The sequence below is a fragment of the Balaenoptera ricei genome, chromosome 11 (assembly GCF_028023285.1).
Source record: "Balaenoptera ricei isolate mBalRic1 chromosome 11, mBalRic1.hap2, whole genome shotgun sequence".
In the NCBI taxonomy this organism is placed as follows: Eukaryota; Metazoa; Chordata; class Mammalia; order Artiodactyla; family Balaenopteridae; genus Balaenoptera; species Balaenoptera ricei.
In genome coordinates, this window is record NC_082649.1 from 24,985,561 (window position 1) to 25,006,138 (window position 20,578).

Genomic DNA, 20,578 nt, shown 5'->3' on the forward strand with positions numbered 1-20,578 from the left:
TGTGACCAAGAGCACAGATGGTTCACAGGAAGTAGCACATGTGAGCCACAGAAGGACAATAAGATATGGAGAGTGAACCAAGATGGTGCCATGGGCCAGGATTACTAAAGTCTAGTCAAGAAAAGAAGAAATACCTCAGCAGCAGCATTAAATAGGGATAGTGAATAATGGGAAAATAACGGGAAAACACTGGGACAAGGCTACTGATTCCCACAGGATATTCTAGGAAAGCTCCTGACCAGAGGCCCAAAATAAGCACATGGCTAACACTAGCCCCTTTGCACTTCATGGACTCCAGCATTTGGTACAGGAGAATGAGGAGATGAGAGATCACTCTCAAGAGGGTCTGAAATAGGTAATTCTATAAAATATCAGAATACAGTTTTGATGAGACCTTCTGTGGATATATTGAGGACTGGGAGAAAGTAGAATAAAGGACATTCAAAAGACCCAAAGAGTAAGCATCCAGAAAATCTTTTGTGATTAATAATAAACTATGAAATAAGGAGCACAGAGTATCATCTGGGACATGATCCTGGGACTGGTTCACCCTTGGTCACCAGTCAGTTCATCCTCTCATTTTCTAGGAAGAAATAGTTATCTGTGTCTATGTAGGAGAAATTGTTGGAGCCACATGCTAGGGATGAAAAGATATATATGATTTAGATCGTACTTGTAAGAAAACTAGAACCCACAATAAAGATAGACATATAAAATTAAAGGAAAACAATGTTACAAGACCTACAGTAGAAACATCTATAAAAAAAAAACAATCAAAACACAAATTGATACAACAAAATAATTAAAACCAAGTAAAAACATAATTTACAATAACAAGGAAGCATTTGTAGAGACGTGAGTTCTGGAGGAAGTGAGACTTAGAACATAGAGGAAGGGGTTATGTTTCGGGTTGTTTAGAGACATCTGGGGAATAGGAACCACAGTGAAATCATATATGTAGGAGGGAGGGAGTGGTCAGGAGGCAGTAGATGGTGAAGAGTCCTTTTTGACAGAATTGTAATCCTACCTAAATAATGTTGGGCAATATGAGAGAGTGGCTATGCAGAGTTAAACGATGCTAGGTAAGTCATTGTAAAAATGGTAAAATTACATCTTTTAGAAAGATGGGAATGAGGTTAGAAAAAAATATTAACTAGGAAAACTTTCAGCAACCCAAGGTTAGTTATGAGGGGTTGGGCAAAGAGATTAGTGTGATGACAGTAGGAATAAACAATATAGGACTGCTAGACATGTATAATATAAAAAACTGATATTTGATGAATAAGGGAGGAACATGAGATCTTTTAGAAGTATCTTTTCTTTCCTTTTGGAGATAGAAAGATCATCCCTTTTATCAGCCTGGGAGTTGGTTCTTTCCTTCTGAGTGAGACATTTTGGAGAAAGAAAGAGAAAGAGAAAGATTTGCTGGAAAAACCACATCCTTCCTCAGATAACTGTTTGGTTTCTTTTTTCCTATAACCAATAGGGGTAAAGAATGAGGCAGCATCACTTATCTCCAGCAGATACATCTGACCAGAAGGTCTTATTTAAAGTCTTGGGTAGAAATCAGGAAAGGACAGAATGACTAAGTTAGATATTGATAATAAAAGCCAAAAATATCCTTTAGTGGAATGAATTAGGACATGATTAAGTGGTTAGCGAGGAAAGAGTATTTGCAGAGTAAAGCAAAGTGTGGAGTGAGGATTGGAGGAGATAGGCGTTTTGATAGAGATATGATGCCTGACTTTTCATACGTATGTAGGAAGTCCCTGGCTATGATTAAAAAGCACAAATAAAAAGCTATGATGCTGGTATCTCCCTGCTGTTCCTGACCTAGAAGAGATGGGGACTGTGAATGAGATCTACTATCCCAACTCTGGTTGCACAGACAAATGAAGGGAAAATCAAAGAATGAATTATCATTTATTTTCTACAAGGCACTGATTATGTACTTCCAGACACTTTAGTTCATTTAGTTCTCATCATAGCCTCGAAATGGCTATGTTGTATCACACTGTATTTTCAGTTAACTGCTGCATCCCCAACACACGGAAAAATGCTGATCACTTAGTGATACTCAATAATATTGACTACAAGGGTCTAGTCAGGAAATTAAACATTTTACGTTTTTGATACTTTGTAGTGAAGTAGAACACACATATAGAAAAACACAGAAAGCATAAATGTACAACTTAATTTTTATAGTGCCAATATTCATGGAACCACTGCCCAGATCAAGAAATAGAACATTGGGGACATTGGGCCAACACCCTGTAAGTGCATAATGTGCCTCTTTCCATCCACACTCCTCTCTCTCTCTCCACCAGGATAATTCATTACCCAGATGTCTATACCAATCACTTCCTTGATTTTCCACGTACTTTCCCAACCTGACATTTATTTCTAAACGTGCTTAGTAGCATTATATAAATTGAATTATTACAGTATGTTCTCTTTTGTGCCTCTTTTGTGACCTAATCGTTTTCAACTGAGCAGCTAGGAAAGGATGGTCTTGTCAATAAATGCTGCTGAATCAGTTGGATACCCTTATTTAAAAAAAAGAAAGAAATTTGACACCTATCTCACACCATACACAAAATTAATTCCAGTTGAATTGTATATCTATATATAAAAACGCAATGCAATAAGATCTTTAGAAGATAATGTTAGGTGATATCTTTATGACCTTGAAGTATAAAAAGATTTTAAAAATAGGATACAAAGTTCACTAGTCATAAAGAAAAAGATTACCCGGAAGTCAGAAGTATAACATTTAAATAGGGATAGTAAGAATTTATTGGGTACAACTAGTGAGTATCATGGGATGTACTAGGAAAACTCCTGATGAGGACCTTCAACAAGCATATCATGCTGATTCTAGAAGCCTCTCACTAGCTGGGCTCCAGTTTCTATCGTTCTAGGAAAAAGAGGAAAAAGAACGACAGAGGAACACACTCTCGAATACTTTGGAAATCACTGGAAGGAAAGAGGCAGTTAAATCTGGGAAACAAGGTGACCTTTAGGAAGGTGATGAACCAAAGTGTGAAAATGCAAAGAGGGGAAGGAGAGTGGCGTGGCAGAGATTACCCCCCAAATCATCACTTCCAACGTCAGAAAAGAAAAGTCTTCCTTAATGTTCATCTTAATTTCTCCTTGACTCGATGATATCAATTAAACAGCAAATTTAATCCTGCTCACCTATGAACGTCAAGCATCACGCTAAGTGCTACGTGGACATAGAAGCATGGAGTACAACTGGTGAAATTCAAAGCGCAAACACTTACTGGATACCTCTTATATTCAGAAGAGTGCTAGTGGCTAGCAATACCAAGATAAAGATCTCAGGATTATCAATCTCCACCGGGAAAGAAAGAAAGACACGGAGAATAATAGCTCTGTGAGTCGGAGACTTTATCTTCTTTGTGTACCGTTCTTTCTCAGTTCCTGGAGAAATACCTGGTTCAGAGGAGGTAATCATAAATAGTTGTTGAATTAATAAACAATACATTATGAATAAATACAGTGAAGGGGAGGGGCAACATAGGGGTAAGGGATTTAGAGGTACAAACTATTAGGTGTAAAATAAGCTGCAAGAATATACAACCCGGGGAATATAGTTAATATTTTATAATAACTATAAAGGAAGTACAACCTTTAAAAATTGTGAATCACTGTACTGTACACATGTAACATATAATATTGTACAGCAGCTATACTTCAATTTAAAAAAAGAAAAAAGAAGACAGGCATTTATAATTACAATGAAAATACAAATGGGTATTATTTTAAAGTAATCAAGTTTAAACATAGTAGAAAAAGGGTATATTCATATAGGTTGGAGTATTTAGAAGAAACTTGAAAATGTAGTTCGTTTGCAGAAGTGAGACTTGAATCAGAGAAGGAGGAAGAAATGATTCAGAACAGCAGTGCAAAAGGAACAATCATGAATCATATGAGCAAAAACAGTACTGGCTTAGGGTTGGAAGTACTGGGGGAAAAAAAAAAAAGAACTGCCTCTTTTCTTTTTTCAGGAGTAATATCAAAAGACCCAGTCCTTCAATCTCAGGCTGCTTCTCTAGCCTGGGTCCTAGGCTCTTTCTTCTAGGACAAAGCAGGTCAATTTGCTGAACAAAGATACTTTATGGAAATTCTCATTTCTATCACTTTCCTTCCTATACAACCAATAAGTGAAGTAACATCATTTGTCTCCACCAAATAATGTTACTGTAATGGTCCTAGTATTACTCTGGTTTCAAGATCCTGTGAGAAAGTGGAGTCAGGACAAGTTATGAGTTATGTGGTGAGAGGAAGGTCTAATACCTAGAGTTTGTGAGAAGAAACAGGATATGGCTATGTGGATTGCCAAGAACTCTCTCCTTTTGGTTTTCAAGTATGATTTAGATGGGTCTAGAGTGCTACTTAAAAAATCCTTCCATTATTTCTATTTACAAACAAAATCAGATGATAGATAGATGATAGATAGAAAAATAGATAAACAGATAAAATCAATGGTGTATCTATATATTCCTATTCTCCTCCTCTATCTTATTAAACAAAATGTTGTGTACTATACACACAGCCCTGTACATACTGAAAGGGCATTTTGGATATTATTCCACAGCAGGTTATTCTCATTTTTTCCTCCAGCTGCAGAGTATTTCACTGTTTGGATGTACATCAGTGAATTTATATAATCCCTTTTCTTTCCCAGAACTGTCCCTGATTTCTGCTAAGATAAGGTCCATTAAGGATTTTCCTGTAACAGACAGTAAGTTTACTGCACAATCTGGAGGGTCTCAGAAATGTACCTTTTCCAATAGTTTCAGCTTTGTCCTGAAGGCCTTCTGAACCCTATTTATGGGGAAGAATGCATCTCAGCCAAAGAGCCAGCATGCCACTGCCTTTTATCTGAGAGACAGTAAAAGACTGAAGTGTTGAAGCCCACCATTAGTCTAATAAAAGAGGAGTGCAAGAAGTACCCAGGATTAGATATTTTCTTCAAAAAAAACAAAAAAAAAAACAGGGAAAAAGAGAAAAAAGAACATGATTACAAAAATTGTCAGGGCATCACATCCTTACAAGTCACCTGTATTTCTTATATTTTTTGCCCCTTTCTGTATCCCATGGTGTGAAGAAACTTGCATGCTTGTCTTTGAGAATGCAAAGATGTAGGAGACAACCATGAAATGGGTTCAACAAGGTTTTTATTCTAGTTCAGGAAAACATTCCTAATTAGAGAATACAGAAAACCCAAGAAAAAAACAGGGAAGGAAGCAAGGAAATCTTTCAGATCCCCAAGTGACCAAATTTCAGTAATGTTAATGAAAACCATTATTGTTATATGATGCAATTCTCCTTTTTTCTTTTCTTTCTACTTCCTTCCTTGGAACTGTATGAAGCAGATGATTTTCATCCATATTTATTTGAGAAAGACTTTAAAAAGAAAAGTGGGCAGAAGATGAGTTCAGATGCACAGGAGGCAGTAATGGTTAAAAACAAAAGGGACCAGGAAAAAATGAAGATAAGGTATTGCAATCAATATTGGGGACTTCCAGGTCAAGGATAGGGGCTGAGGAAGCCATCAAGAAGGACATTTTCTGCAGGGTCACTCAACCAAGAGCAAACTAGATCCTGAGAAGTACTATCGTTGTGGAAGAATTACAGCAAAGCAGGAAACATTTTCATGCTGCGAAGAAGCCGGGACAGAAGGTTTTTGCTTGAGTGTCACCATCCTCCCTTCAGCTCAGGAGTCCTGCAAAAGACAGAGGAGAGGGTTGTTTCCAGATCTAACTCTGCAAGCAGTTTTTTTCTCCTCTTTCAGGGTCTCATGTTAAAGCATTGAATTAAGAAGGAAAACAAATTCTTAAGTCTCCCTGAGCCAAAGTTACTTCAGAGCACAGGCCTTCTGTTTAGTGGACAGAAGAAGCTTTAGTGGAAACTGCCTGATCCAAAGTCAGATCCAAGGTCTTTCCCATTATTTCTGTCACCTGTCTTGTCACCTCTACCATCTGTTCTAGGGAGACTAAGTATGTCTCTAAAAGAGAGTTAAAGAGCATTACCTGTTGGCTGAAGTCCAGAGTGTCCTGGGAAAGAGAAGGGAAGATATATACTTAAAATATATGGAGGTTAATCTGTCCCCAGACACAATGTTCCCAACCCCCGACCCCCACCTCAGATTCCCCTAATACCACAACCTAATCACACGATGCCAGGGCAGGGAGGAGAGCAGACACTGAGAGTTGGTAAGCTATGAAGCTTCTGTCACACAAATCCAGTATAACTTCATCAGTCTTAGTGTCTCTTCCTGCATTTGCCCCAGGATCTCCACCCAAAATCTCCAAGCATGTTAACATTTTTCTTATCTCTGCAGGCCATCACCTCTTATATTTTAACCGTAGCTAACCATGGACTGTCAATTTCTGGATTTTCAGGAAATTGGAGGTCAACTAAGCAAAGAAAGACTTTACTCAGGGTCATTGATATACAGAGAACTAACTGAGTAAAGTCATATTTCTTCCCCCAAAAGTCTGTGGGGAGGCTCAGCTGCCAACAGGCTCCTTACCTTTCTGATTCCTGAAGTAGATGAACAGCCCCACCCCAAGGAAGAGCAGACCCAGAACAAAGCCTCCGATTCCACTCATCATCTTGCTCTGAGCAGATTCAGACTGTGCCCCTGAGAAAAGAAGCTAGTTTTAGTGATATTTTACCCCAGTTCTTACTTCTCTAATTGAGACTCTGAGATTCAGAACTGTGACAATGGGGGAAAAAAGCCTGCCCTGGAAGAAATAGAATAATTGGCCATTTCTGGAAAAGAGGTTTAAGAATCACACTAAGTAGATACACACTGAGAATTAAACTCATTTAAATATCACAGCCTTGACATAAGGCCACTACTTCAACATCTTAAGGGTGAAGTGCCAGGAACTCAATGAGGTTAAGTAGGTTGCCTAGGGTGGCAGAGCTAATAAAAGGCAGAGCTGAGGTTGGACTCCCTTCATGTCAGGAAGGTCCCTACATCGTAGAGGACACACCTCTTCTCAGATCACAATGAACAACTCAGAGCAACAATGTCAGAAGTACGAGCCCAGCCTGAAGAAGGGGACTGGTGCCCAGGGCCAAAGAGGTGTCCATGACCTGAGATAAGATGGGAGGCTCAAAACAGGGACACCTCTATTCTGCTTGTCAGGCATAACTGCCTTCTCAGGGGGTACAGGTCTTTGTACAAACTATCACAGGATATCTAAAAATATCAGAGGATCTCTATCACAGGATATTCACATGACTACCCTCCTAACCTAAGCTGAAGGATAGGAGAGAATAGAGCAAATGAACATATGCTGTGGGGAGAGGAGAAACCTGACACTCAGGGGTAAGCAAGCCCCCTCCATGGTGGGTGAGGAACTTATGAGGCCAGAAAGCTTCTCACTCCATTCCACTGTGAGAGGGCTCGTCCGGCTGGGGTGCTCCACATGGCAGGTGTAGACCTCTCCACTCTGAGGGACTGTTTCAAGCATCACCATGGTCTGGAAGGTCCAGTCCCCATTAGGGATCAGGCCTGTGGACACCACCCCAGCCTCCTCTTCCTGGCCGTTCCGGAACCACCTGACTTCAATGTGGCCTGGATAGAAACCATTCACAGAGCAGACCAGGAGGTTGTGGTGCTGCAGGGGCTGTGTCTTTGCAGGATACACAGTCACTGTAGGCGCCACTAGGAGAGAAAATGGTAGAGGGGATAAGTGAGGGAGACAGAGTAAGTCTCGTTGGTTGGCTGCCTTTCTGCATCCACTCTCCAGTCCCAGACTGCAGCCTTGGGCAGGTCTCCCTCAAAGGTGGCCATGTGGCCCAACTTTAGGAGTTAGTACCATGATCCTTAATTTAACCCTTACCGCATGGACCCATTAGATTTTATAGATGCTGAGGATACTTGTGTGTCTTTTTTTCCCATTGCATGAAACAGTTATTTATTGTTGACATGTTTACAAATCTTTGCAAGGCATTTAATTAAAAGTGTCATTTCTGAATTCATGTTGCCTGGGTTCAAATCCAGGCTCTGTCTCTTACAGATTCATCCCAGGAGAATTTTTCCATTCCTCTGTGTCTCATCTTTCTCACCTATAAAAAGGAATAATAATTCTAATTCACCTCGTAGGGTTATGTGAGGATTAATGAACCTGAAGTATATAAAATCGTAACTGGAATTTAGCCTTCAGTATATCAGAGCTATTTATTACCCTTGTTTTATTTGAAAGAATATATGATTCAAAGCAGTGTGGATAAATTAGGGAACAGCGGGGGTGGGGGCACTGTGTGGAGACAGAGGATGAAATCCTGGGAAAGCTGTCTCCAGGCACTCACACCTTAGAACACCTCAGAAAAGGTTCTACCCCAGGAAGAAGGAAAGACGCAAGTGAATCTCTAACTCTGAGTTGAATTCCAAAAAAACCTATGAGTCCTGAAGGAGAAGGAAAGAAGGAAGAAAAGTCATTATTTAAAAAAAATTTTTCTTATAATTAAACTCTGCTAATCAATCCCTCTCCTTCGCAAAACAAGTGAATTTACTACTGGAATTGTTATCAGTTTGCAATTGTCTCTCTTTTTAAGCTGACACATAAGTTCAGGCAAGGGTCTGGGACTCATTAAATATGTGTGCTTAGCGCCTGAGACAATCTGACAGTATCAGCCTTAATAAACACAATTTTTTTAAATGATGGAGAAACTTGGTGAAAAACATTTTTACAATACTCTAAAATGGTAAGTTTAAAATTGATGGTAAATCTTTCCTAACAATTTTGCAGTTTATTTTATTAAGTAAAAATGTTTAAATTTCTATCATGGAAAATAATAAACTGAATCAAGATATAAACCTCGAACTGGACAGAAAGCTGAATCAAATATCAACAGAGTTAATTTTGCTGCATAGAGAATCTATATCACTGAGAAAAACACCAGGACCCCAGAAATAATAGAGAATAAATAATAGTTAGAGCAGTAACAAGGGGCCAATAAATATGTGAGAGATATTCAAGAACTTTAGGAATCAAAGAAATATAAATTTAAAATAAAAAATGTAACTTTTAAACTGAGTACTTGGCACTATATATCTTTGAAAAAAGATCTGATAAAGGAGATTGTGAGGTGAATTGTTACACATATAAAAAGAAATATTATGTAACTACTCGAATACTATTAGCGTTATAAAAATAGCAACATCAGTGTGTTAACATTATTATAATTCAAAAGGTGATTACACAGTCATCTCAACTATGTAAAAATATATAGGCTAAGGGAAAAAAAAAAAAAAAAGGCGAAAAATTTAGACCTCGAAGAAGTCTCAGGAAGATCAGAGGTGCCTCAGAGGCTCCCCTGCCCGCATCTGTCAAAAAGTAGTCTGACACCTTTTTCTCAGTGAAGTGCTCCTGCACACAGACAGACGCGGCACACTTATTTCTGGGGTGTCAGGAGTAAGAGGGTGTGTGCCCAGAGCACGCTGTGACTCTTCTCCTCACAGGCTCCCAATCCTTTCACTTTCCTCACCTCTCCTCCCCCAAACCTTCCCCCAACCACAGACACCTTGAAGTCCCTCCCGCATCTCTAACCTCCCACCCCAGTGGGGGTTTCCTCCCCTCCCCTCCCCTCCCCCCTCCCCTCCCCTCCCCTCCCCTCCCCTCATCTCCCCTCCCCTCCCCTCATCTCCCCTCCCCTCATCTCCCCTCCCCTCATCTCCCCTCCCCTCCCCCTCCCCTCCCCTCCCCTCATCTCCCCTCCTTTCCCCTCCCCTCCTCTCCCCTCCCCTCCCCTCCTCTCCCCTCCCCTCCCCTCCCCCACAGGGACCACCAAGGACGCCCGGAGCCTCCCTCCTGCACCCCTCCCGCCACACCTCCCCTCCCTCCCGGGCCTCCGCACGCCACACACGCTCTGTCCCCTCTCACAGTCACTGACAAAATCACACACTGTCTCCAGACAACAGGAACCCGCCTAACTCGTACTTGCTCGCAGTCCTACACACCCCCCGCCCCCCAAACGCAGTCTCCTCTGTCCCCGTCTCTGTGTCTCCCTGTCTCTGTCTCTGTCTCAAACACACACCCACATACACTGCCCCCCGCCCGCTGGCCGCCCAGCCCCGCGCTCACCTCGCCGCTGCACCGTGAAGCTCTCCACAACCCCGTAGTTGTGTCTGCACACCGTGTCCACCTCGGCCCGTCTCTGCTCCAGGAGGTCCTTCTGGCTGTTCCAGTACTCGGCGGACGGCCGGCCCAGCTCGCTCACCGCCCGGTACTCGCCCACGTCGCTGTCGAAGCGCACGTACTCCTCCCGGTTATAGATGTCTCTCTCCACTAGCCGCACCCTCTCCGTGCCGTTGGTGAAGTAACAGTAGACCTTAAACTGCAACAGGAAATCCTCTGCGGGAGACACCGCCGCTCAGTCAGGCCTCAGCCCCACGCGGCAGCCGACATTACATTTGTTGAAAATCTTGGTCCCACTGAAATTTATATTTTTTAAGAATCTGGACCCACTGAAGAGCTGTTTTTCCAGGAAAATTAATTTGTTCAGGACCCAGGCTTATTTATTTCTTTGCTTGCCAACCAATTGCAAAGTCATAGTTTATCCTTCACATCATCTTTTTTCTTAATTTCTCTGCCTCTGGTCCACTACTTATCTGTAGTAGTAAATTACAGCCACAGACATCTTATTCCTGTTCGTGCCTCAACGATTTCATTTTCTAACTTTGTCTCCTAGTTCCAACAATACAAGTAGGCATCAAATTACCACCCTTGGCCAGATGTAGAACTTGTTTCTGTACTCAAGTCTCCTCGGGGGAGAGAAGGGGAGAAACTAAGAAGAAGATGATATTCTCATATAGACAGTTTACAAAAAACTGAGCAGGTCCCCAGACTTTAAGTAGAGACCATCACCTAGAAATGATGGCGGAAAGAAGGGTACTCTGGGTCAGACCAGGTCTATTTTACTATTCAGAAATTCTCAAGTATCTTATCGACACATGACACCAATGTTACAAAATTAAAAAGTGTGAAGTTACTGTTCACTGTAGCTTGTATGGTTAGCACTGTTTGTCCAGTTCTCGTCCCCAACTTCAGGTTGCCAGATTTAGCAAATAAAAATACAGGATTCCCAGTGAAATTTCGATTTTGATAAATTACTGTTGTTTATCAGAACTTCAGATTTAACTGAGCATCCTGTATTTAATTTGGCAACCTTAGCCCAACTTGCCAATGTAGCCTCAGAAGGAGGAGGATATTTAATACTTCTTCTTTGTATTCTTTAACACGTGCCCATGGCAGGCTGCAGGAAGTGTGAACACATATGGACTTTTCAACTAATAAATGCAGAATGAATGTAAATGTCTCTTTTTGGTCAACAACAACAAAAAAGATACATTTACATCTTATTTTTTATTTTATTATTTTATTTATTTAACTTTTTATTTTATATAAGAGTATAGCCGATTAACCACTTGTGATAGTCTCAGGTGCACAGCAAAGAGACTCAGCCATACATATACATGTATCCGTTCTCCCCCAAATGCCCCTCCCATCCAGGCTGCCACATAACATTGAGCAGAGTTCCCTGTGCTATACAGTAGGTATGACTCTTTTGTATTGGATCTAGCAGACCTTGCAGCGCCCCTCCACACACACACACGCACACACACACACACGCCCAAGACACACACTGTGCATATGAACATCAGAAATTTTGTCAGTAATTCAGACACAATCAAACCACTATCCACTAATGGGGGTTAGAATCCCAAGCTGTAGAATCAGAACTTCTGAATTTGAACATGAGCTCTTCTACTTAGGTCAGTTTTAGCATCCATGAGCCGTTTTTCTTGATCTCCAAAACAGATCTGATGATAGTATATCCCTCACAGTATATTTTTAAGTGTGAAATTAAAGAGTGGCACTTCCTAGTGCTGATCATATAATAAATAATAAATATATTGACATTTTTATTTTTATAACCCTATGAAAGCAAGCTCACAAGATCTTTCTATTCCTTAACTTCCTAAAGCAAGTAATATCTTCATCATCATTTGGCAATTGTCTTCAATTAATATAATCACTAATTACCATTTTGAGCAAATAAGAGCAGAACAATTTATATATAATAATGTGGTATATATAAATCTAACACAAAAGGGGTATGCTGACTTAGAAGAAAGGGAATTTCTATATACTCAGACTTGATAATATAATCTAAGTTCTAGAACTAACAATGTGGCACTGGGTAAATAACTCAAACTTTTTGAATTTTAGATTCCATAGATATACATGTTTTTTGTTTTTTGGTTTTTTGTAACACCTTTATTGGAGTATAATTGCTTTACAATGTTGTGTTAGTCTCTGCTGTATAACAAAGTGAATCAGATATATGTATACATATATCCCCATATCCCCTCCCTCTTGCATCTCCCTCCCACCCTCCCTATCCCACCCCTCTAGGTGGTCACAAAGCACTGAGCTGATCTCCCTGTGCTATGCAGCTGCTTCCCACTAGCTATCTATTTTACATTTGGTAGTGTATATATGTCCATGCCACTCTCTCACTTCATCCCAGCTTACCCTTCCCCTGCCCCGTGTCCTCAAGTCCATTCTCTACACCTGCGTCTTTATTCCTGTCCTGCCACTAGGTTCATAAGAAGCAATTTTTTTTTTTTTAGATTCCATATATGTGCATTAGCATACGGTATTTGTTTTTCTCTTTCTGACTTACTTCACTCTGTATGACAGACTCTAGGTCCATCCACCTCACTACAAATATCTCAATTTCGTTTCTTTTATGGCTGAGTAATGTTCTATTGTATATATGTGCCACATCTTCTTTATCCATTCATCTGTCGATGGACGCTTAGGTTGCTTCCATGTGATATATATGTTTTTAATTGCTACAGATATGATAGGATAGTTATAAGAATTACATACTGAAATTTATAGGCCTGGTACAGAGTAGCTGCAAAATGTTATGAGGCTCCACGTTGACAGAAACCAGATTTGTTTGGTGTGTTACTCCAACATTACCACCTAAGGTAAAATAACTGGTGTATTCTAGGACATGAATAAATACTGGCTGCATTAATTAATGTTTTTTTGCATAACCTTGGCATTCAAGGGCACTCTAATGCTTCCTTGCTGATGACTAACTAAACACGTCTGATTCTCAGGTTTTCCCAGCTTCTCATCGGGCTCTTATTTTTATACTTTAGGTCCAGCTGATTCCCTTATGCTAGAGCACAGTCTGTCCCTGAGGTCAGCTAGTCAAAAGAGTCATCTGTCATCCATTCTTCAGTTCTCCAGCTCCCATTCTCTCCTCAAACGATCCAATCTAGCTCCTGTCTTGTATACTCCACTGACAGCAAATGCCAGGTCCACCATACCCAGTGCTCACTTCTCTGTCATGTTTTCTCATTTCACCCACCTCTTTGTCATACTCACCACAAATCGCCACTCTCTCCATCCTTGAAAAATCTAAGTTCCCTCACTCTCTGCATCACATTCTCTTGGTTTTTGTCACTATCCCTGGTACTCCTTCCCACTCCCCTTTGCTGACTTACTGACCCTGGCCCTCTCTTTGCCTTCTACTACACTCTCCCACACTCCTTCTTTAGGTGCAACCTCTTCTACTTTCCTGAAATTTAACACAGTTGTCAATGACTGCAACATATATGTCTCCAGCCCTGGTCTCCCCCTGAATTCGTCTCATAAATTCAATTGACCTCTTGACAGCTCCACAAAAATGTCAAAAAATCATTTTAAACTTAAACAAAACTTTTATTCCTAACCACCCACCTCAAAGTTTTTCCTCCCATAGTCTTCCTTACCTCAATAAGCAGCACCATTATGTTTATTCCAGTAATTCAAGACAAAATCCTGAGGGATAAGCTTAATTTTCTACCCCTTCCTAATATAATTTATTAACAAGTCATACAAATATCTATTTCAAATCTGTTGCCTTTCTCTTTATTACTGTCTTTGTCACTACTACACTAAATCAGGCCACAAGCACGTCTTCCCTGGAGAATTCTACCATGATCCTAAAAGGTCTCCCTGATGAATCCGTACAATCCAATCTCCACATGGTAGCTAGAATTGTTTTTTTAATAAACATAAACTGACACTCCTTGTAACCCCTCAGTAGCTTCACATATCTTTTTCAATAAAATTCAAAAATCTTACCTTAGCCATCAGGGCCAAAATGATTTGGCTCCTGATTTCCTCTCCGATCTCATTTTATTCCACGTGCTAACTTGCTTGCTCTGTTTCAGCCACTCTAGCCTTTTTCTGTCCCTTAAACACAGCAAATATCTTCCCACACTTTGTTCTTTCCCTGTTCCCTTGCACCCTTTACGTAACTGCCTCCTTCTCATCACTCATGTTTCAACTAAAGGTCACTTTCTCAGGGAGACCTCCCTAGCCACTTGAACCAACGTCAAGTGAATCCCATTTTCTCTGTCCCATAGCCCTGATACATTTTTTTCAGAGCACTTACTGCTCTTTGAAATGTTTTTCTTTGTTAATTGGGTTGTTATCTTTCTCTCCTGTCATTAGGTAAGTTCCATGATAATTGAGACTTTTCTAGCTTTTATTCATATAGAACTCTGAGTCTAGACAGAGCCTAGTATATAATAGCTGCTCAAATAAACATTTGTGGTCTAAATGAATGAACTCATGGTTTGGGGAATTGATTATTGTGAGGATCTTGGAAAGCAAGAAGGGGCTCCAGCTCCAACACTCTTTTATTCTGATGACACATTATATCCCTTCCACTTTCTGTGACAAATTCAGACAAACGTCCTCTTTCTTCTTCTACTAGTTGTAAGAGGCATTCACAGGAAAGAAAAAGGTGATTTTAAGCAAGAGGGAAAATTTCATAAGTTTTAGCTCATCCAATGGATCTATTATAGTGCTGGGGTCTGTGCAAACGTTGGGGACTTTCAGTAATGCTGATGACATAGCTGGGGAAAAATAGGGACAAACTTGAAGGAGAGGTAACCAAACATGGCTAATTAAGGAACATAGACAGCACAATGGATGAACCTATAATTTATCCTCTACTAGTTGAATCTCTTCTCATATGCTCGGGCCAAAGAACGGGGAGATGTAGGAGAAACTGACCATCTAGAAAGGTTCAAAATAGATTCACAGTGAACACTAACCTGTGTCAGGTTTTCAGAAGATGTCCTAAGTTCTTTAAGGCATCAAAGAACACCCCATGGATGCTCCTGATCTAAAGAGTCATTTCAAGTACTAAGGATTACTAAGAGTCGTTTCAGCTCCAGGGTGCTTTACCCAGGAGAAATAGAGAGAAAACGAATCCCAGCTTCTGTCAGAGAACCTCCAGGGCAGGGATACAGGCATTTTAAACATTGGGGTTCAGGAGAAAGAAAAGGTATGGGGGAAGGCCCTTTGATACATTCTCACATATTAGAGAGAGGCACCAACATCACAGATCTTCTTGAGGATATAACACAGGATCTTCTAGGAGGGATCTTTCTAATTCCTTGCGATTTCCCATAAAATTCTCAGAGAAACTTTCCCTTTTCCTGGCATAACTCAACATAATAAAGGGAAATGCCAAATGGGGAGTTATCTTTATTTCTAAATCCTCTTAAGACAATGGAAGAATGGGATGCAAGGCTAGGGAGGTTTTATTGGAGGAGAATTGAGAAAAATAAATGTCTTATACATATGGAAGTCCCTGATGCAGCTCTCATAGAGAGGACAAATATCTAGACACCTTTTGTTGTGGAAAGAATTGGGGATCCCTATGGTAAAGATAGCTGGTCACTGAAGAATATATCACAATTTTTAAGGGACATGGCCTGGACACAGTGACAAAACTAAGTACCTTCCTTCCCCCACCCCATGATAGCTCACCATCCAAGGTATACACTTACGTTGGGTCTCCCTGGCCCAGGCCAGGGGAGGGCTCAGCACCATCAGTATCACTGTCAGAGCTGCCATCCAGGAGCCTCCGGAGAAATACAGAGACACCATGCTGGAGAACAGGAGAGGACAGGGTGTGAGGGGAGCAGGCAAGCCCCACTCAAATGGGTACTGTGACTCTCCTCCACCCAAGTGACACCAACCAAGGAATTCAGTATTTGATCCTGGATTGGATGATCCCGGTGTTAGAGAACCAATCAGCATCACAGACGAGAAGCATCATCAGTGACTGGTCAGGGATTCAGTAGGAAGGTCCTCTTCTGAAGCTTAGAATTTCCTCCACTAAAAGGATTTTTTTTTTTTAAAGGGAATTCACTGGATTTTTTTTTAAAGGAATTCCTTTATTTTTATTTATTTTTATTCATTTATTATTATTTTTTTTGGCTGTGTTGGGTCTTCGTTTCTGTGCGAGGGCTTTCTCTAGTTGCAGCAAGCGGGGGCCACTCTTCATCGCGGTGCGCGGGTCTCTCACTATCGTGGCCTCTCCTGTTGCGGAGCACAGGCTCCAGACGCGCAGGCTCAGTAGTTGTGGCACACGGGCTTAGTTGCTCCGCGGCATGTGGGATCTTCCCAGACCAGGGCTCGAACCCGTGTCCCCTGCATTCGTAGGCAGATTCTCAACCACTGCGCCACCAGGGAAGCCCCCTAAAAGGATTGTTTTAATTTAGTGCTTTAGAGGTTTGATCCAGCTGCATCTGAAACACTTTAACTGGGCCTCTATTGGGAGCCAGCTCCATGCTGGTCAGTGATGTGTCACACGTTTGAGCCTTTTAGAAGCATTCATTCCTCTCTGCTTGAGACAAAGCTATTTTGACAAATGTATGTGTGATTGTGTTTAGGAGTTGAGTTGCTGGAGAGAAAATGATTGCAAGTTAATCATTTAACTTGGAGACCTTTAATCCGGTCCTTATTGCACCGTAACCTAGTGTTGTAGATTTGGGGAAGTTACTTAAGCTCTACAGTTGAAATGAAGGCACTGTGATCTTGCAGTTATTTCAATACTGAAAGATTCTGTGGACTTCTCAAGGAACAGCATCCCCTGGTAACGGATGATGTGACAGAATTATAGCTGTTGATTGGAGAATAGTCTGTACCTCCTTACAGGTCGAGATGTCCCTGATAAACTAAAGGAAATTTAAAGTTAGTCAATAATTTAACCTGAGTGAAAAGGTTTTTCAGGTCTGTCTTCCGGTGCTGTCACTGAGTTTAGTGGCACCTCCAGAAAACACTTAGAGAAAGGGCTTAGAGGAGACAATTTATGTGGAATGGAGGGTCTTGAAGGTACCTTTGTAGAGCACATAATGTAACAAGGTGGGAAGGCCAACTGTCCAAAGCAAAATGTGCAGGGGGCTGAGAGGTGGATAAAGGACTCAAAGTCACCCTTTGGCACAGCAACTCTGCCTTAGAATAACAAATATTTTATGTGAAAATGTGTTCAACCCCTTACTTCTGCGTTCCATTTTGATTTCCACATTCTATTGGGGATGTGTCTCCTTATTATTCAACATCTTTTGCTTTATTCTAAGAAAAGATATAAGAAGACCTTGCTAATGAATACATTACAGAATGTTCAGGAAATAGAACACTTTGGAAAAGCTATGAGTTGCATCCTTTGATATAATCATATAATTTAACATGTAATTCTATTTTTAGATAAATATTACACATTAATGTAAATGTAATATCTCAGATTTAGAATGGAATTCAAAAGTCAACTATCATCCTGAAATTCTGCATTAATTCATGCTCCACTGCAGTTCTTATAAGCAGCCCTTCTTTATGTACCTCAATAGTTCTTGTAACAGTACCAACCATGCCACAATAAAAATTACTAAAATTTATTGAACAAATTTAAGCATTTTACTTTCTACCAGGAATTAATTATACAAGGGCTTTTTTATACATCTTTTAAAAATTTAATTCTCACATCATCTCAGTGATTTAAGTACACTTTCATTCCTACAGATAGAGATAATAAAATGATGGGTGGAAGATAAACAGCTTTTGCAAGGATGCAAAGCTGGTAAATGGTACACTCCAGATTGAGCAAGTTATATGTGATTCCAAACCCCACAAGCTCGGACATTACACCATACCAACTCACATTCAATTTCTGAAGAGAATAGTGTCCCTTATATTGAATCTATTTTTGTCACTTTAATGCAGAGATATGCGTATCAAGAAAACTACTCCTTTTAATGAATGACAGCATTTGATATAAATTGAAGCAGCTACTTGTAGCAATTCTAGTTACTTAAAAGACTCCTTTCATCAGCTTTGTTACTCTCCTCTGGAAATAACAAAATTTGCATTGATCTTATGTAGTGATACCCACAGCTCCCCACAAGTCTCCTTCTTATTGAAGACAACAGAGGCCTTAAAATTCCTAAATCCAATCTATTGTTCTCAATCATTATTTCAGACTTCTCAGCATAATGTAATGCAAGTTTGAACATTTTTGAAGAGAATATGAATAGTATGTCCCTTATTTTGGAAAAATATATTTCTATTAATATGGAAAGTTCAACATTTCTTAGAGAGGTTGGGTAAAAGTCACCATTGTTTCTGGATTTGAGAAGACTCTATGTCCCTAGATGCCAACAATAATTAGTACTATTGGAAGTTGTGCAGTTGCAGCCATGGGAAAGAATATCATGTTGAATTTGACAAACGGAAAATCATAATTTACTCAGAATTCACTACTTGTGACATGGTAATCAGGGAAAGCCAAGCTAAGGTTCACCATATATTACAGGATAATAGGAATGGCCAAAAAAAAGTAGTTCTATATCAAGCACATACTGAAATATAGTAAAAGAGAACACTATCAAAACTTGTTTAGATAAATTTCACATATAATTTACAAATCATACAAATTTATTTTTAAAAAGAATGAGCCAATGACTATGACCTAAATTCTGTATGTTGTATACATTTATGAGTAACAAAAATGTGCTGTCTTAAATATTATATATCTCACACTTTTCTGCAATACTGATTCAACGTAAGGACAGTTCGGGTGAAATAATGCAGCAACTGTCACCAAAGTTGCTTTGGTGACAACTGTATCTTACAGGTGATCTCAAGGCAGAGCTTCTTCCCTGAAAGCAAGAGAAGAAATTCTGCACAACTCTTGTATGTAAAACAAGTGTCAAATAAAGGCCTATTTCCTAAGTAAAAAGCAGTTAAATTGGTTTTTGGAAGAAAATGTTTCTTGGTACTAAAGTTCTAATCTCTCTTCTTGAGGCATGAGAGCATAGTCTTGCTTTTACGAAAAATAAATCACAACACTATTAGGAACAATCAAGTGACATCAGATGCACAGAATTTTGTTGAACAACAGGTAGGTTGAAATTTGTAGCATTATGGGATGTCTTGAGTCCTACCAATTGTCACAGAGTGGGAAGCCTGAAAGGTCACAATACACCTGGGGTAAAGTGGGCTCTTAGATATCAGCAAGCCATTTAGTATAGAATGTCTCTCTCTTGTCCGAGTAGTCTGGATATATTCTCTGTAATTTTCAGAAGCTACCACCACTAATCTGGAACTTAGTGAGAAGCAGGTCAGTGGTCCCTTTATCTAAGGAAAAAATATTAATAAGAAGAAATGAATAAACAGGTCCAATTTTTTCTTACCATGAAAGACATGTATCCTCAACAGATGACTGTGCCATTTACAGGCCATATCATCCCTCTGCAGGCTTGGTAAGACCCTTTCCAGTTAGATCTCAGGGATCTCCTCCATTAGTAACTTCGGATGGAGCCAGTATTTACACCATGGTGCTATCTAAGTCAGTTGACAGGGTTTCTTTAACTTCCCAATGTCATTCTTTGATTCAACTTACCTGTGTTTTATAAAACTTTAAAACAGCACTTAAAAAAACCCAGAATGTTTGCAATTGAGTCGTCACAGATAGACAACTGGAATTTTCATAGGCCCATCCTTTAATGTTGTATGTAGGAAGAGTTTTAGTTTTCTTTCTCTTTGATCTAGATCTTGTGTTAATTGTGTTTTAGCCACCTCTTTATCCAGTACAAATACTGGCCAGATTATTTTTCAAACTTTCACTTTGCTTTTCCACTGGCAACTACCTAGTGATTCCAGGTGTGTGTCTGGAATGTTGTTTGCTTTATTCAAAATATATTAAAAAAATCTTTCAACAGTTCTTTTGCTATTGGTCCATTCTTATAGATAAACAAGTTTTTACCCTCAAAAAGTAAACTTACTAGTAATTATTCTTTCACAGTGAGAGAAGGAGCTACTCCCTCTGTATTGACATCGCTTTCTACATTGTGTGCCTGTCAAATGAATCAATTCTTTCAATATTGTAGACCAATTTTGAGAATATTGAAGCATATGACCCTCACAAATTGTTGCTAGCATCCATATTTATGCGAGATAAAATAGGAAAACTTGTTGCTATTACACATCCACCTAGAGATGCTAAAGATAATCTGGGTGTGAAAAATGGCCTATCAGCCTCTATAGTTCAGAATATGGGACCTGGTCTTAAAAACACAAAAACAAAACAAAGCAAAACAAAAACTTTCAGAGGAGAAAGGAGTATGGTCATGTGTTAAAATAAAAACAAAGGGGCTAGTTAATAAAAAAAA

General features: G+C 39.8%; 1 protein-coding gene across 1 annotated transcript; it reads right to left on the minus strand.

The window, feature by feature from the left end:
* Positions 1-5,403: 5,403 nt before the first annotated feature.
* On the minus strand, positions 5,404-16,084 carry LOC132374603 (DLA class II histocompatibility antigen, DR-1 beta chain-like). Its single transcript, XM_059938478.1, has 6 exons — positions 15,917-16,084; positions 10,131-10,400; positions 7,427-7,708; positions 6,563-6,673; positions 6,060-6,083; positions 5,404-5,752 (listed from the first exon to the last, which is right to left on the minus strand). Exons 1-6 carry the CDS (start codon positions 16,014-16,016, stop codon positions 5,739-5,741), a joined length of 801 nt encoding a protein of 266 aa, XP_059794461.1. The 5' UTR covers positions 16,017-16,084; the 3' UTR covers positions 5,404-5,738.
* Between the last annotated feature and the right edge of the window lie 4,494 nt (positions 16,085-20,578).

Coding starts and splice junctions, on each gene's coding strand:
- LOC132374603 (XM_059938478.1), bottom strand. CDS start 16,016: ATGGTGTCTCTGTATTTCTCCGGAGGCTCCTGGATGGCAGCTCTGACA. Junction 10,401..15,916: donor CTGGGCCAGGGAGACCCAAC/GTAAGTGTATAC, acceptor TGTCTCCCGCAG/AGGATTTCCTGTTGCAGTTT. Junction 6,084..6,562: donor CTACTTCAGGAATCAGAAAG/GTAAGGAGCCTG, acceptor TCTCTTTCCCAG/GACACTCTGGACTTCAGCCA.